This window comes from Lissotriton helveticus, chromosome 10 (genome assembly GCF_964261635.1).
Source record: "Lissotriton helveticus chromosome 10, aLisHel1.1, whole genome shotgun sequence".
Lineage (NCBI taxonomy): Eukaryota > Metazoa > Chordata > Amphibia > Caudata > Salamandridae > Lissotriton > Lissotriton helveticus.
Window position 1 is genome coordinate 713,695,619 of NC_136071.1, and position 16,602 is coordinate 713,712,220.

At 44.0% G+C, this 16,602-nt stretch overlaps 1 protein-coding gene across 2 annotated transcripts in view; it reads left to right on the plus strand.

Moving 5' to 3' along the window:
* The window catches only part of RNF32 (ring finger protein 32), a 359,225-nt gene that overhangs the window by 70,398 nt on the left and 272,225 nt on the right, over positions 1 to 16,602 (plus strand). For both annotated transcript variants that reach the window (XM_078664354.1, XM_078664353.1), the window contains exon 3: positions 10,907 to 11,177. In XM_078664354.1, coding sequence (XP_078520480.1) covers positions 10,907 to 11,177 — 271 coding nt within the window. The remainder of the gene's footprint in view (positions 1 to 10,906; positions 11,178 to 16,602) is intronic.

The following is a 16,602-nucleotide window of genomic DNA, read 5'->3' on the forward strand; positions in this document are numbered from 1 at the left end:
TAGCAAGGATAGTTGAATCCGCCGTGATTGAAACGGCCGGAGCCCTTGGCAATTTGACAACCGAGCTTCAGTCGGATCGACTTATGACCCTTCAGAACCGAATTGCCCTAGATATCATACTCGCCGATCGTGGTGGTGTGTGTAGAGTCATCCAATCCAGTTGTTGCATCTTCATCCCTGATAATGCGCCGACAGTGTACCAGGCCATCTCTAAACTACACAAAATATCTGGTTCCCTTCACGTTGAGAAAGGGGATTGGTCCTTGCTGGGGTGGTTCTGGGAACTGATCACTGCCTGGGGATGGAAAACACTGATCTTCATTGGGATGATCTTAGCCCTTCTATTTATGTTCTGCCTGTGTGTACAGTGCGCTCCTGCACTCTGTGGCCTCTGTGCTACTTCATGTGTACGGAAGCCTGTGTTAAAGGACGAACGGAGTAACAGAATGATGCTACAGCAGCATCTCCACGAATTTCTCCATACCGATTTGGACTCAGATTAACGTGAGTTATTGCCTTACATAAGGGCAAAAGGAGGGTCTGTGGTTCTGAAAATCTGGACCCTGTCGTTATCCCGATATCGAGGTCCAATACCCGTGTCACAAAATATCAACGTACCATTACGAATTTGGTGTCTACAGACCGATAATGATTAGGACATCATTCCTATGCATTTGCATAGGAATCGAAGGTTGCTAACACCCCTAAATCATAGTTTCCGTTCCGACCCTTTAAACTCCATTTTGTAAGCAGCATCCATCTTGTGCCTTGCCCTCATGATAAGTCAATTAAAGGTCGAGCTTGATCCAAAAGGACACGTCCACCTTCACTGACTTCCCCCTGACCTGTCCCAACTGACTCCACTGCCTTCAGCCAGACCTGTTTGGGCAGCTCCTCGCCCAGTGGCCGAATACGATAGCATCAATGCATAACATTCCACAAACCATTCACTACATACAGACCATGCTTTCTGCAAACATGCACCTGTCCACGTTCCTTGTTTATGGCCAGTTTTATGACTAGGAGGTGCCTTTCTTTATTGGTGTTTCATCGATATCTGATGGGAGTTCCGGGCCTGACTGGGTAATCTATCACGAACTGGACATCTAAAATGTGGGCTTGCTTACATGACTTCGCTCTTTGTATTATTGTAGAAATATGTGTATAGCCATATCATAAACTCAAGAATTCTTGCTCGAAGCTATTACTTTTGTATATAAGGAGAAGGCTGGTTCTGTAAAAACGAACAGTCTCCCGAGAATATACTCCCCGTGTGGTGTACTTCTGGGACACGTGTTACTTGGTAGCTACCAATAAAACTTGATCTCTGACTGTGACTAGAAGACTCCGAGTTTCTGTGGTCCGGAACAAGGGTGAACTCAGAGGTCTTCGGGTGTTATCCCCTGGCACCAACGGTTTCCTAAAAACCCGTTACCTCACTGTAGCGAGCTGCATTGGGCAAGTAGATAGTCGAACTGCTCCGAACCACTGTGTCTTGCTAGAGCAAGTGAAGGCATATTTATACCTTGAAGGTGTCTAGTAAAGTTGGGCATAATAACGTCAGTAAAGAACCCCAAGGAAATAGTAGTTCTTTGTAATGTACATGAGTTTTGAACAATTCGATATTCAAGCAAGGGGAGTTCCCTGACTGCTTAAGCTGATTTTCCAAGAATTCGTTTTGGTACGGATGGAAGTAGCCATGCCTGTATTTGGACTGCATGGGCTATGTCTAAATAAGGGAATTATTTCTATGCCTATATTAGGGCAATGTGAATTGTACCTATATAAGGGCATGAATCGGGAAAATTCGCTCTGATCCTAAAACGCCATACAACATGTGTGCATGAGTTCTGTCATCCAGTGTCTATCCTCCAGAGCAACTTTTTGCCCTATTATACCTAATCTTTCCAAACGCATCATGATTACAAGCAGCAAACATGTAAAGCAGAGAGAATCTTGGAGTCAAAGTCTTGTACAGTCAATATCACATACAGCCAAAGTGTGCCTGAGTTGGACCCACAAGTAACTGTATGTTTCTGTATAGTTCAGTGAATGTTCTTAGTGTAGACGGGCAAATTATTTAACAGCATCCTTTCTTGCAATGTCCTAAAGCCAGGGCATGCCTATAATGCCTAACCAACCTAAGTCCCATTCCTTTCAATGCTTTCCAAGTCACAAGTGGGCCCCTCCGTGGTCAGTCTCAGTTCCATGCAATGACTGGTGGTCACAGTTTTCCTTCCTTTAACTACAGTTGAAGTAGACCAGAGAAATACAGTTTTGATTTGTTGCCATGCCGAACCTGTTGACTCTGATTGATGATGCTTTTATCAATACTTATGATGAATTGCCGATTACGATCAATTGAGAGTTCCAGTAATATTCCACATTTTTGGAAGTGAGCTACTTCCCTCATACACCATTCTGTAAAGGTAGGGCAATGCTCTCCTGGGGCTTTACTGTTTCACACTAAGATGAAAACTGACTCTTCAATTTAAATAAGAACATTTGAAGGACATAGTGGGGGTATTTTGTATGACATAGAGACACCTGGGGAGCAAATATTTTTAAATATGCCTCCTCACTCAATTAGGGAAAGAGTGAATTTATACTAGGGTTGCACATCTTCCTGTGCTTGAAGAAAAAGGGCAATCACTTGGGCTTTCCATCCCCAATATTAATGCTTGTCCACAAATGGTGAACAACCTTTACAACGCGGTCATTACAACGCAAACTATTACAACGCATTGCGCTGGGGGGCGCTCTAGGATAGGGAATAAGTTTAATTTTCTATCCAACACCTTCCCTAGTGTCCACGGGGACTGGAGTTGGAATAGAAAATTAAACTTTTTACTATCCAGCACCTCTAAGCGCTATGCGTTGTAAAGGTTTGCGATGTAAAAACTGCGTTGTAAAGGCAGGCGTTGTAATAGCCTGCGTTGTAACGTCATACATCCCCACAAATATATGGATATGGAATCTCTGTAGGGGTCACCAAGCCCAAGGATGACTCCGAAATAGAAGACTTGCTCCAGGTAATCCATGTCTTCCAAAGAGCAGAGGAGAGGGATCAACTACGTATGAATGATGGGCTGGAATGCTGCCTGGAGCAGTTGCCACTGGTTAGACTAATTACAAGCATTCCTCCCATCACCTTTTTTGGGTGTATGGTATTCTCCAACTATACTCCAACTATACTCCTATCCTATGCATTGACACTACTGCAAAAAAAAAAACTTTGAGAAACACTTCGGAGGAACTTAAAGAGAGTTCAAGACTGGGACCTACTGCCATTTTGAGTAGACAAACTACCTGCATGTTGTTCTCGAGCAACCGTTTAGCATTCTCCGCATGTTACTCCAAGAAACTTGTTTTTTCTGCTATATCCAACATCTGCATCTTCAAATCTCAGACAATACATTCCCAGGACACCAGAGATGTCTCTATGCCAGTCACCTTATTCAAAATCTCTTGTAAATCAGCATGGTGTAACTTCACATCCACTGCAACTGAGTCCACTTTCTAAAGCTAATCTCAAATTCTGGACTGCCTTCAAGATTTGTTCAGTCTATCTGAAGCAGTTTCAGTTACAAAATCTGCAGGAAAAACTCAGGTAGTACACTCCTCTTTCCCTTCCCCGGGCTGAAGGTTCAGTATGTTGTTGCCAATGTTAAGACACCTCTCCTGAAGTTCAACTTGTCACTGAGCCTTCCAGAGAACCAGTGATTGAGCACAGCATCTCCAGACTACCATGTTGTGGACCCCACCATACGGGTGCTTTAGCAGGGGGAAAAGTTAAGAGGAGTAGTGCCTAGGTGTTATAATGAAGGGTTCAACAGTCCAGACAACGGAGACTCTACCACACTCCTCTCCAAAGCAGAGCCTGTTAGTCTACCAAATTTAAGCCACCCTTAAGCAATCTGTTGGTGCATTCCTAGAAAGTTTTTTGGTTCTTTTACCACGGGCGTAAAGAGTAAGTTCTGGCGCCGATTATGTTATGTTATTTAGATTTATATCTAGGCGCAACAGCTACCCAAAAGGGTTTCCCGGCGCCCGGTGGAAACAACAAAAAATAGGGGAATAGAACTAGGATTAAAAAGCCAAGTTTTTAGTGACTTGGGAAAAAGTGTAACACTCGTCTGTATGCGAAGAGACATCGGAAGAGCATTCCTCAGAACAGGGCCCAAATAGGAGAAGGAACGGCCACCCAGACGGGATAGTCTAATCTTTGGCACCTGAAATTTAGCCTGAGTAGTAGATCTGAGGGTACGTAAAGGCAAATAGAGGTAGACTAGATTTTGCACATACATGGGAGCCATGCCATGCTTAATTCTGAACATATAGTTCAGAGCTTTAAACGTAATCCGATTTTCAACTCTTAACCAATGAAGGTCCCTCAAAGAAGCGGAAATAGAAGCTGCTCCAGGAGTTCGGAAAAGCAGTCTGGCCGCGGAGTTGTGAACTCTCTGTAGCTTTTGTATCACATCTTTATTAGCTCCAAGATAGAGGGTGTTACCGTAGCCCAATCTAGATGAAAAAAGAGCCTGGACTACGGCTCTCTGAGTGGGGCTAGGAAACATCCACACGATTTTTCTCAGCCATTTCAGAATGGTGAAGCATGTTGTAGCAACCTTCATGGCTTGTTGACGCATAGATAGTGAATCGTCAATAATAAAGCAGAGGTTGCGAACATGATGGGAAGGCTGCGGTACTGCACCCATTTCTGTGGGCCAATGTTGCGGACCCCAGAGCTCTTTGTCTTTCCCCAGGACCAGGACCTCAGTTTTTTCACCATTCAGCTTGAGAAGATTGCCATGGATCCATGATGCCACTTTGCTAAGCCCAGTCCGGAGAGCAGAATGCTCTGAATCTTTTCCCGCAGAAAGTGAAAAAATGATCTGCGTGTCGTTAGTATATGAAAATAACGACAGCCCAGCTTCTTCAACGATCGTTGCCAGGGGTCTGACATAAATATTAAACAACAAAGGCCTAAGGATGGAGCCCTGGGGAACTCCGTTTGGAGATGAATGAATCTTGGAGTTTGCTGCAGAAGAGAAGACCTGAAACATACGGCCAGTAAGAAAAGAGGTTAACCAGCTAAGTGCGGAACCAGTGACCCCTATGGATTGAAGGGCATTTATCAACACGGATTGGGACACCGTGTCAAAGACCGCACTTAAATCCAATAAGACAAGTGCGAAAGTGTTGCCTGCATCCAGATTCTGGCACAGCATTTCGGTTACGCCAAGAAGAGCAGTTTCCGTAGAGTGACCGGTTCGAAAACCAGATTGTGAAGGATGCAAAAGCCTGTTATTTTCAATAAACTGAGACAGTTGACCGTTGATGTGCCTCTCCAAAATCTTTGAAAATACAGGAAGCAGAGAGATTGGCCGATAATTTGAAGACACAGGGTCAGCATTGGCCTTTTTCAATAATGGAACGACCATTGCATGCTTCCATTCCAGGGGGACGAGAGATTCCTTTAAGGATGTATTTAAAAGTTCCATAATAATTACAAGTGTTGGCAGGTCAAGCTGCTGCAGCACGGAAATAGGGAGGGGGTCACAAGTGGAACCAGATTTAATACAGACCAGATGCTATTTAAGGGACGTCATGTAAAGTGGTGTCCAGTTATCTACTTTAGTAATGGTATCTGTATCAAGTTGAGCTTTGTCAACAGTTGGCCGAATTAATTGGATGGGGTGGACGGTAATGATAATGAAGCGGAGGATGGTGACATATTCCCAGTCAAAGTGAAACATATTGCTTCCACTTTGTTAGTAAAGAATTGAGCAACCACCGTCTTTCCATATTTTTACATTTGGTTTTCTCAGCTTTTAACTTGTCTGAGAACCAAGGGGCTGGAGGGCGGTGATTGCTAGTTTAAAACCAACCAAAAAGTGGTCGGTCCAGCACAAAGGAGTTGCTGTGAAATACTCAATGTTGGATAGATTAGAGAATATAGGGTCCAATAGGTGGCCAGCTTTGTGCGTAGGTCCAGAGTTGTAGAGCAGGATATTGATAGCTGCAAAGTCTGAAATAAGAGTACTACTGATAGTACAGGCAGGATCCTCCAGATGGAGATTGAGATTCCATATAATTGAAAAATGTGCCGAACTGAGCAGGAAGGGAGTGACCAAATCAGGGAAGTTTGTGGCCCAAGGAACAGCTGGCCCAGGGAGTTTATAAACCAATATCCCTAAGAAAGTAAAATGTGGAGTTTGAGTCAGTTTAAACAATGCAGCTTCGCAGCCGGTGATCTATAAGCCATCAAACTTGCAGCTATAAGCATTTTTGTAAATGATGGCAATCCCACCACCTCTTTTATCCTACCTGTCCTATCTGACTATAACATAGTTACGGGGCTGAGCGGCGGCTATATCCGGACCAGAGCTGGTGTCAAGCCATGTCTATGTAAGAAAAATAGCGTCCGGTTGTTTGTCCATTAACAAATCAAGAACATCAGCCTGGTATTTAGGGAGTGAGCGACAATTAATGTTAAACAAGAATAATTCCTTAGTAGGTGGAGTGTTATTTTCCGGATGCAAATTAGTTTGTTGTTTATTGTGGCTCTTGTGGCCATTACCTCCTCTGCAAGTTAAGAATATGCAGCAGAATGATCCCGAATGCCAGCACAGTGAAATCCATACCCTGTATTGGGCCAGTTGACAACCAGAGTATGCTAGCTGCATTTGTCATTGCCATCCCTATTGACTTAGCCAGTGATTGTTTTATATGCCGCAGATACTGTAGTTTCTTCCTAACCTTTCCAAAATTTCTCGCAGTACAATAAATGATCTTAGCAAAATAATTTCTTGGTTCTTACCTTCTATGAACTTGCCAGAGAAAGAAAGTCGGCATGAAAGGAATCTGAAAAGCGAACTATAACTACTGTTAAAATCTTCAAATGGCTGGTAGTACTACTTGTAACATTCTGTCTTGACTCCGACGTGAGGCATTTTGACTCAACTGAAATAACTTATTACAGTATAGTGATGTTGTTTTCTTTCTGTAGCTTATTAGTGACGACTTATCTATAACAAGGAAATTGTTTTTTAATAATATATTTGACAGGCCTCCTCAATAATATACATTTAGTATTTTTAGAATTACAGACGAGTAGCTGTCACTTATGGAGTTGTCCACCAAGGTGCTTAGGGTGACCTCAAAGACAAAAGGATGCTCTACGATGTCTATAATGTCATTGGTCACCCAGAGGTGGAAAAAACACCCTTTTTTGACAGCTACACATCAACTATTTTATGTTGTCCATGTCCCATAGCTCCCAAGAGGAGTGGGGGAAGACCCATGCGCAAGACCTCAACTCCCTCAGTCCCTCACCCACTTGATACATAAAAAGTCTAAAAGCCTGCTGTACACGGGCTGCCACCTCAGCTCACCTGCCTTAAAACAACAAAAGATAGATAGAAAAAATTACCTGTCATACTACTAAGTTCCACCTTGGTAGCAACCTATTATGCCTAATAAAAACAAAATCTGTAGCGTCCTTCCACCTTCCCCACCGCACCTGGTTTAAACTCTCCCCACCACCCACTAAATATCTTTTTTAAAATCCTGAGCCTTCTTCCTTCCTCCTCCATCCCCACCTTTCCCTTACATACCCGTCCAAACCCGGGGCCATTCTTTCCATACTGTCATCATGAAATGGAATTTCAATTTCAACTGTGACTGACAGGGAAGAAAACAGACATAATATGAATGGTTACATGAATCACCCAACTTCCCCTGATTTGTGGAGGCACCAGTGAGGCAAGGACGGCGTGGATGGAGAAAACATTCGTCAACCTTTCCACCTGTTCATTTGAAGCCCTGGACAGCCTGGCAAGGAGTGAAAGCTACCACATTACCTCCTCGTCTGTCTTCCTCGCCACAGTAATTACTAATGAGCATTCTGCTCCCACAGAAACTCCCAGCAAAAGTTATCATACTAGTCTCCCTATCCCTCCAATATGGCACCCAGCAATCACATAAAAGGATACAAGATCCACACCACGACCTGTTTTTTTGTTTCTGCACTACTCCGAGTGCTGTTCATGTTCCTGTTTGTTCAGGTGAGTTGGGGGCGGCGGCCCTGCTTTAGCGGACTCTTGGTCCCCGTTACGTTAGGAGGGGATGGTTGTTTTACCTGGTTGACTTGTGGGTCATAGGACTGTTGTCCTTCTCCTTCGTGGTTCTTTGGTCTCGTCTCCATATGTCTCCTGTGATGGGCCATCTTTTGTCTGTTTGGAGCCCATGTGGTCTGGTCTCATTTGGGGGTTCCAGTGTCGGCCGGGGTGAGGGAGTCTCTGTTTTGGTGCTTAGACGACGATCCTCTGTCCAGGGTTACCCGTATCTGTTTGTTCCCTCTCTGGTGGTCCCTTTGTGTGCCCGTCGGCAGGACTGGGGGTGCTACTATGGACACCGCTTCTGTGCAGGGCTGATGGTTGATATCTCTGTTGTCTTGCTCCTCCTTGGCAAGGAGCTATGGCCCATTCACTGGTGTGTCGCCTTATTTATGTCCGGAGAGACAGCTGAGTTGTCATGTCCTTCATCTGTCATCAGGGGGGTTGTTGTGCTGGTTCCCTCAGTTGTCTAAGTCGCCTCATTTGTTATTTAGTGGGGTCGTCGTTGGCCTCCCTGTCTGCAGTTTCCCTCCCGGGCTGGGAACTTGTTGTGGCTGTCTGTCTGGGCTGGGTCTTCCGTCCCTGTGTTCTTGTCTCTGACCAGGGTGATGTTCCAGACATTTCTGAAGTGTTTCGTTGTCCGGTGGTGGTATTGTTTGCGTCTCTGAACGTTACTGTGGTCTGTTGTTTCTGCACGTTTGTGCCTTATCAGCTGGTTTGGAGGGTGGATGCGCTGTCCTTCCTATGGCCCATGGGCCTGTTGTCTGTCTTCCCTCCGGTTCCCCTGCTTCTGGCGGTCTTGCAAGCACCGCCGCCTGTGGTTTCCTCTGTTGTTGGAGTTAGCGGTACATCCGGGTTGGACGTTGCCGTGCCCCTTATTGGGCGCTCTAGTTCCTCTTCCGGTCTTTGGCCTTAGCTCTTGGACTGTGTCCCTGGTCCACTGAGGTGGTTGTTCCTTGATGATTGCGGTTCTTCCCTGGCTGTCCTGCCACCACTCTCCTTTGCAGTCTTATGCTACGTCTTGGCTCGCCTTTGCTTGTGGTGTTCTGTGACCTGTTTGGTCTGTTGGGGGTTTGGATCCTGCTCGGGTCGTGGATGTTTTAACGGGCTTAGCCTTTTCTCCCCTCCGTGTTCGGTGGGCGGCCGTTACAGATTTTCTTGGTCTCCCTTTTGTGTCTGTGGAGCCCTTGGTAGTTCATCTTTTCGAGTCTCTGGCCTTTCATCGCCCGCTTCCTGTCTTGTCTCATCATCCGTGGGGCCTTCCATTGTTATTGTGACCTTTGCAGGGTGGTCCCTTTGGACCATTTGGAGTCGGTGGCCTTGTGGTTTATGATGTTGACGTTGGTGTTTTTGGGTGGCTGTTGCCTCTGCATGACGTGTTGGGGTGTTTCCTGCAGGCAGCTCCTTCTTGGGGATTTTGGAGGATGGAGTGCTCTTGCGGGCTCTTCCTGCTTCGGTGTCTATGGTGGATTCTTTCATCTATCGGCTGTGGTGGTCCTCCCTTTCTTCTTCCTGGTCCTTCGTAGACGGGGGCCTCTCCTTTGCTCCGTTTTGGATGTGAAGCGTGCTTTGTTGCCTTGCTGGTCCCACATGGCTTCTTTTGGGTGTTGCCCTGCTGGGCCAGCTGCCGTCTCTTTCCACTCTTTTGTCGGTGGCTTAGGGAGACTGTCTTATTGGCGTATGTTGTCCGGTCTGAGGTTCCCTCTCGTCCTCTTCTGGGGCGTTCTACTCGTTCTGTTGCTGTTCCGTGGGCCGCCTTTCGGATGTTTCCGTGGGGGGTTTTGCAGGGCGGCTGCTTGGTCTTCCCCTCATTCCGTCATGTTTCCTTCCCGGCTTGGGGTTGGTGCTTCTGTTGCCTTTGTCTCTTCGATTCTGAGCTCAATGGATTCTTGAGATGTGTGTCTCTTTCCGTTGTTGTCACTGGGATTCTTGTTGTTGTGCCTTCCGTGTGTGGGCTGTGATTCTTATCCATGAAGCTGATATTGCTTTGGTATCTGCTCATTAGCAATTACTGTGGCGAGGAAGACCAACGAGGAGGTAATGCTCCGGTTACTTTAAAGTAATCTTCATTACTCCGAGTCCTAGTCTCTCTCACCACAGTAAAGTTTCCCTTCCCTCCCGGCCCTCTGTTGTGGCTTCATGTATACTGCTTGGTTTACAGGTCGTATGGTGTTGATCTTGCATCCTTTTATGTGATTGGTGGTTGCCACTGGGGACCATATTGGAGCGATAGGGAGACTAGTATGATAACTTTTGCTTGGAGTTTCTGTGGGAGCAGAATGCTCATTAGTAATTACTGTGGCGAGGAAGACTAGGACTCGGAGTAATGAAGATTACCGGTAAGTAACCTGGGCATTACTGAGTGATGCCACAGCAGTGAAATTCAACTTTATTTCACTGCTATAACATAAGTACAGTGATTAAGTCGATTTTAAACGCCATACTAATGTTAATGGTGTGGAACACAACTGATTGACTCTGGGTACATTAACTGTCCACAGTTAAACTTTGCCATTATACAAGGATTCCAAGCAATGCTTTAAAAGTGTGCTGTGTGTACTTAAAGGTCTATAGTTGGATAAATATATTTTACCATTTGGATATAAGCTTAAATGTTCTAAAGCCACAGAAATTGTGATATTGTGTTTTGGAATATATAATCTCCCCTTTGAACTTTGTGGTTATGTAATGCGTGCCATTTCAGCATGTGTTTTATGGAATTGCTATAAATATCAAGCAAAAGTGGCACTAAACAATATTGTTGAAATATTATTTGTTCCATACAGGATATCCCCTGCAAACAAGAACCTTTAACACTTACTGCAGCTGCTTTGCAAGATCACATTTTACATAATCTTCAGCTAAAGAATCTATCCTTAGCTGGGCCGCTTGGCACGAATAGAAAAATCCACAATAACTCTGCCAAACCCTTAAAGAAAGAGAGGGTGACAGCGGTTGTAGATACCGGGCTAAGGAAGTCATGTGTAAACCGCAAGAAGAAGGAAGATGCAGAAAAGGAATATGTGCTTGATGCTTGTCCTTCACCATTAACGTTAGGTAAAGTATAAAATGGTTTCCATATTTTTTGTTACTCCATTACCCTGAATAAATGTAATCAAAAATAGAACTTGGTGCACGATTTTCACCAGACAACACAGTTATACTTTTCAAGAGAAGAATGGTAATTTAAGTTTTAGTTCGCAAATAAGGAAAGCATAAATTCTAGAGAAATCAAACTGAAACAACTATACAACAGATTGAATAAACAGATAGTTTAACTTTGAACAGAGCATTTATTTTGAATATTTATTTCTTATTACAGCATTGGAATGTTAAGCGCTCCATTGAAGACAATGGAATTCTCCAGGCTTTCAATGGCTGGTAAAAAGAAGGAGCATCAACATTCCAATGTTGGTTCACAGCAATAGCTGTGAATAAAAGCCTCACGGATCCCGAGAGGATTTCTACCCCCTCGGGCTCCTTGAGGCGTTGTTTTACAAATTAGAACATCCTGCCCTCTGGGAATGTTCTAATAGCCTTGGAGCCCTCTGTAGCGGGCTCTACCAGCCATTAAAGGCCCGCTCCCTTGTTGATGCTGGAACGGGCCTTTAAGGGCCGGTAGAGCCCACTACGGTGGGCTCTAAGGCTATATTACAGTATTGGAATGTTGCAAGCTCATTCGACAATGAAGTGGCTCAGGGCCAATAATGGCTGGCAGAGACCGTCTGCTCCAGTATGCCAATGCTCATCATTCTGTTGGTGGGATGTTCTAGTAGCCTTATAGCCCTCTTGCATCAGGCTATACCGCTTGTTAAAGGCCCTCTTCCTCATTATTCGCAGTCAGGCTTTCATCAACCGGTATAACCCTTGGCAGCACGCTATAAGGCTATAATACTACCCTTACTACCACTGTACCATCAAATCTGTATATCAGCTTCACAATGACATGTCTTTCCACCTGCACAAGAACCCCTACATGGATTAACATTTTAATCAGTCTGCAAGAAACATTTACCTGAAGGGAGAAGCTTGGTCAGGCCGCACTCCACATTGTCAGTACTTTTTAGGTATGGCCTCACAGTGCTGATGTCTACATGACCTATAGTTTAGGATACTCGTACAACGGGCTTTGGATCAACTGTTTTCAACCATTGACTTATTTGGGTTGACTCACTTTAGCTATTACTGTGAGACTATATCAGTCTCACTTCAGTTCAGTCCAGAGGAGTATAAATCTCTCACCACATGCTATTGGCTGCTTAATGTATGATTCCTCGGCCTAGTGAGTGCTCTCATTGCAATCCATGAGAGGACCATTTTACATATGAAATGATTATGCTTTTTGTCACTTTCAGTCTTTTATCGCACATATGCATTTTAAAAACAAAGCAGTGCTTTTTATCTTTTTTCACTATAGAACACATCTTGAATGCTTTTGTCTGGACTTATTTTTGCAATATCTCTTGCTCTCATAGCGGAGGACCTTCATATCTTGTTAATTAAAGCAAGCAGTGGCAAAGCTTATAGATTTGGCTTTTATGTTGTAACATATGGAAATGCACGGATGTCTGAGTTTCTAAGTTGACTTTGCCAATTCTTGTTTCTCTTTTCGGAAGATGACTGGCCAGAGTAGATTGCAGTTTCTGTGTTTCATTTTCAGACCACAGAGGCTTTTCTTTGTAAAGAACATTTTATTGAACTTTTCACCGAGTAGAAAGCACACATTCTATGAGAAAATCGAGAGATACTCCATTCCTGTAGTATATATTCTAAAGTTCCAAAACAGTTTACAACTAGGGGTGGGCGGAACTCTTGGAGTTTTACACTGTGTAGTTGCATACACACGAGATTCCACTCATTTCAGCAATCAGACAGAATCTTCACAAACTGCATCACGTGGCATGCCAGAGGGCACTGCTTCTTTCTGCCGCTCGAGTAGGTTTTCCTCTCAGGCTGCAGTTTTCTCTACATGAACGGTCACATCCTGCCACAACTGCCCGCGTTGAGAAAAGCTCACCGGGTGGCATTTTAATGCTTGAAAATCACGGTAGGGGCACAAATATTTGCTCGCCAACTTAACTTTGGCGAGCTGTGTAAGAGAAAAAACTCTGTGATGCTTGGCAGAGTTTTGCCGGAACTCTGCGATACTCTTGTAGCACGTAGTGAGCATAACTCAGCGAACTCTGCTGGCAAAGCGGAATTTTCCTCTCACCCCTATTTACAACATTGTTTGCAGTTCACTCTGCGCACCCTTAACCACACCCTCCCAATGTGACAAAGCAACTTTGTTTCACTGCCAAGGCATTCACTATCCAGATATTACCTCGCCCTACTCCCCTGGCTCATTTTCCCACTCTGTGGAATTACACCTTCCACTTCTTCGGTACACAGGACAACACGTTTATTGCCCTCAGTCATGTTGGCAGTTGACACAAAGGGGCACCTTATAAGAGGTTACTAAGTAAGGGACTGAAGGAGAGTATTTTCCAAATTGCTAATAGGTTTCTCAGTTGCAAGAGTGTTTCTCAGCCACTGTCCTTGAGTACGGGGGTTCACCTTTTTTCCAGAGTGGTGCAATGGCCAGTATGGCCTCCCATAAGCCTTGTTACCCAATATACCACGCTGCTTTACCAATGCATTTGTAAATGTCTGGTCTAATGCCTTTGGATCAAATGGAGATCCCCATCTTCTCCCTTAGGGGGAACAATTTTAGAGTATTTCAACCACATGTGGAGTATGATTCTCACCATTCCACATCCAGCTCAGCAATAATTTAAAGCCGTAGTTTACATCCTGTTTACCTTTAGTGAAGTGTAATGCCAGTCCTGTATTAGTTGGTAGTGTATCTCCTCATTTCACAGGATAATGGAACTTCTTTTTATTTCTTGTCCATTGAGTTCCCATTGCCCCAGTTCAATCTGGGCATTCAGGTATCTGTTTCGCCGTCCCCTGTATTGCCATTCCTCTGTCTTAACCACTTCCATTGGAAAATGTATAAATATTCAAATTCACCCCATTTTTGGGGAAGAGCTTGCTTATTGTTTTCTCGAAGAGAGGCTTACCTCTTTTAATTCATTCTGCATCAGTCAGTGTTGTAGTTGTGCATATATCAGTCTCTTTCTTTCAGCCCAAATTCAAGATTACTCGGGTTAAATGGCCGTATCATCCCCCATGAAGTAAGTCGGAGATTTTTCAACACTTTCTATTTTTCAAGTCTTGAAAAGAGCCTGTCATCAAGGTAGCAGTAAAGTTTGGATCTTAGTGTATGAGAGTATGTGGAAATGTAAATGTGGTCAGTTCAAGTTTTTCTGTTGCTGGATCCCAAACAGAAAGAGTTGTGATCAGAGAAGTGGATAGGTAAGTGTTAGGTGGTCCGTTCCACTTGTGTAGCTAAATCATGTCCGATGTCGGTCACCCAACATTGTATGGTACTTAAAGACCCATATCTTAGCTGTTATTACACTCAATTGAAACGCCCAATAATAAGCCTTGAAATCAGTAAGAGCCAAACCTTCACTGTCCCTATATTCCTACGGTATATTCTTAATGGAAACCGGCTTCTCTCCCTTTTCCAAATAAACCCGGTTGACACTGCATATTGTTGAAACTAATTTTCAACCTTTATAGGAAGGGCTTGAAACAAGTACAGCACCCATGGCAGAACATACATTTTTTTTTGGTGCCTATGCTACCTAGAACCCATAGATTTTGAGTTCAAAGACCTAGCTTGTTTGTTGGTCACTGAAATAATAATCAGTAATGACCATAGAGAAAGAAAAATTTCTTTCTAGTGTCCCCTCACTCACCGGGGTTGCCCCACGGTGACATGCTTCATCATTGGGGCCATCCCAGTTCTCTACGAAAAGGGGCATGCTACGACTCACGGACTACGCAGGAGCACTTTGACGTGAAGGACTATGTGTGGTGCATGTGAGAGTGGTGAAGTGAGTGTGAGTAATTAAAAATACCGTGCTAGTGGGCCTCAACAACGTGAGTCGTAGCACGCCCCTTTTCGTAGAGAACTGGGATGGCCCCAATGATGAAGCATGTCACCGTGGGGCAACCCCGGTGAGTGAGGGGACAGTAGATAGAAATTTTTCTTTCTCTATGGTCATTACTGATTATTATTTCAGTGACCAACACACAAGCTAGGTCTTTGAACTCAAAATCTATGGGTTCTATTTATTTGAATATGTTCTTGGAGGTCGACCTAGTCTTATGTTCCTCCCTCTCCCTCCTTTTTGTTGACTAGCCTATGCTACCTATCCAGGAGAACATTAGGTTCTGACATTTCACAAGATCACATTTGACCTCCATGAGCAGACATGTCTAATTTGCCCCATTATAATTGGTTGATTCTGAGCATAATCTGTATGCCTCAATACTGTATTCGTTTAGGGACCCAACTAAATGGCAACTTGGCTTTTAAGGGGTGCTTCTCCTGGACTCGAAAGGTCAAAGTTAAAACCTTTGACTTATCTATATTTACTTTTAGTCCTGAAATCTTTTTGTATCGCCTCAGTTTGACATGGTGAACGCACCCTGGTGTTCTGCGACAACAGGAGGCTGGCAGCCCCCTCATCAGCACCATGACGCCTAGAGTACTGTGAAGGCTGGTCGGGCCACACTGGAGGCGCTCTGGCCTCCTGTAGAGAAGGCCAAAGCTCAGAGGTGTGACCGATCCCCTTTCCCCCGGCACTTACCTCGTTGGAGACTCCATGCCTCCCTGCTGCACCTCGCTTTAGGACTCCCGTTCTCCCCTGCGACATACTGCCTTCTGCAATGGCCAGCTGCATACTGCCTCTGCGACGACCAGCTGCACTCAGAATTGCCGTTTCCATCTGCTTGCGGCAAGTCAGGACGTTTGTAGCGCCGACAACAGGAAAGTGGAGGAATTAGTGCTCATCTTTAGTACTGTCATCAGAATCCTGGACTACTTAAAGAATCCCATTTGAATTTATGAAAATATCGTTTTTAAGAAGCTTTTTGAATCCACGACACGAATAAAAAAATCTTTTAAGAATTTTACTCCGGCATTAAAGAAAAATCCCATATTCATCATTATTTAATATTTTACTAACTAGTGTTATGAAACACTAAATAAAAATACATAAACCCTACAGCTTTGAACCTTGTTCCATCAGACCATCAACTTATGGTGCGACTAAAAAGTTTTTTCTAAGTTTATATGTGGCCTTCCTGACGACGCAGCTTGCGTCAAAACGCGCGTCGAATACTACTATTTTCCTTGCCACAGGAAACGTTATAATTAATGTGAATTGCTGATATTTGTTGTCATGAAAAATGCTGTATTTTAACCAAAACTGTTTTTAAGAAATGAAATGTTATGCGGATTTATGTATATGAGATGCTAAATAGATACTAGCTTTATGCTAGGTCATTATTATTTTTTATTGTGTTTGTATTCTGAATAAATATGTGTTTTAACTTGATATTATTAGATTCTATTGTTACACTTCAG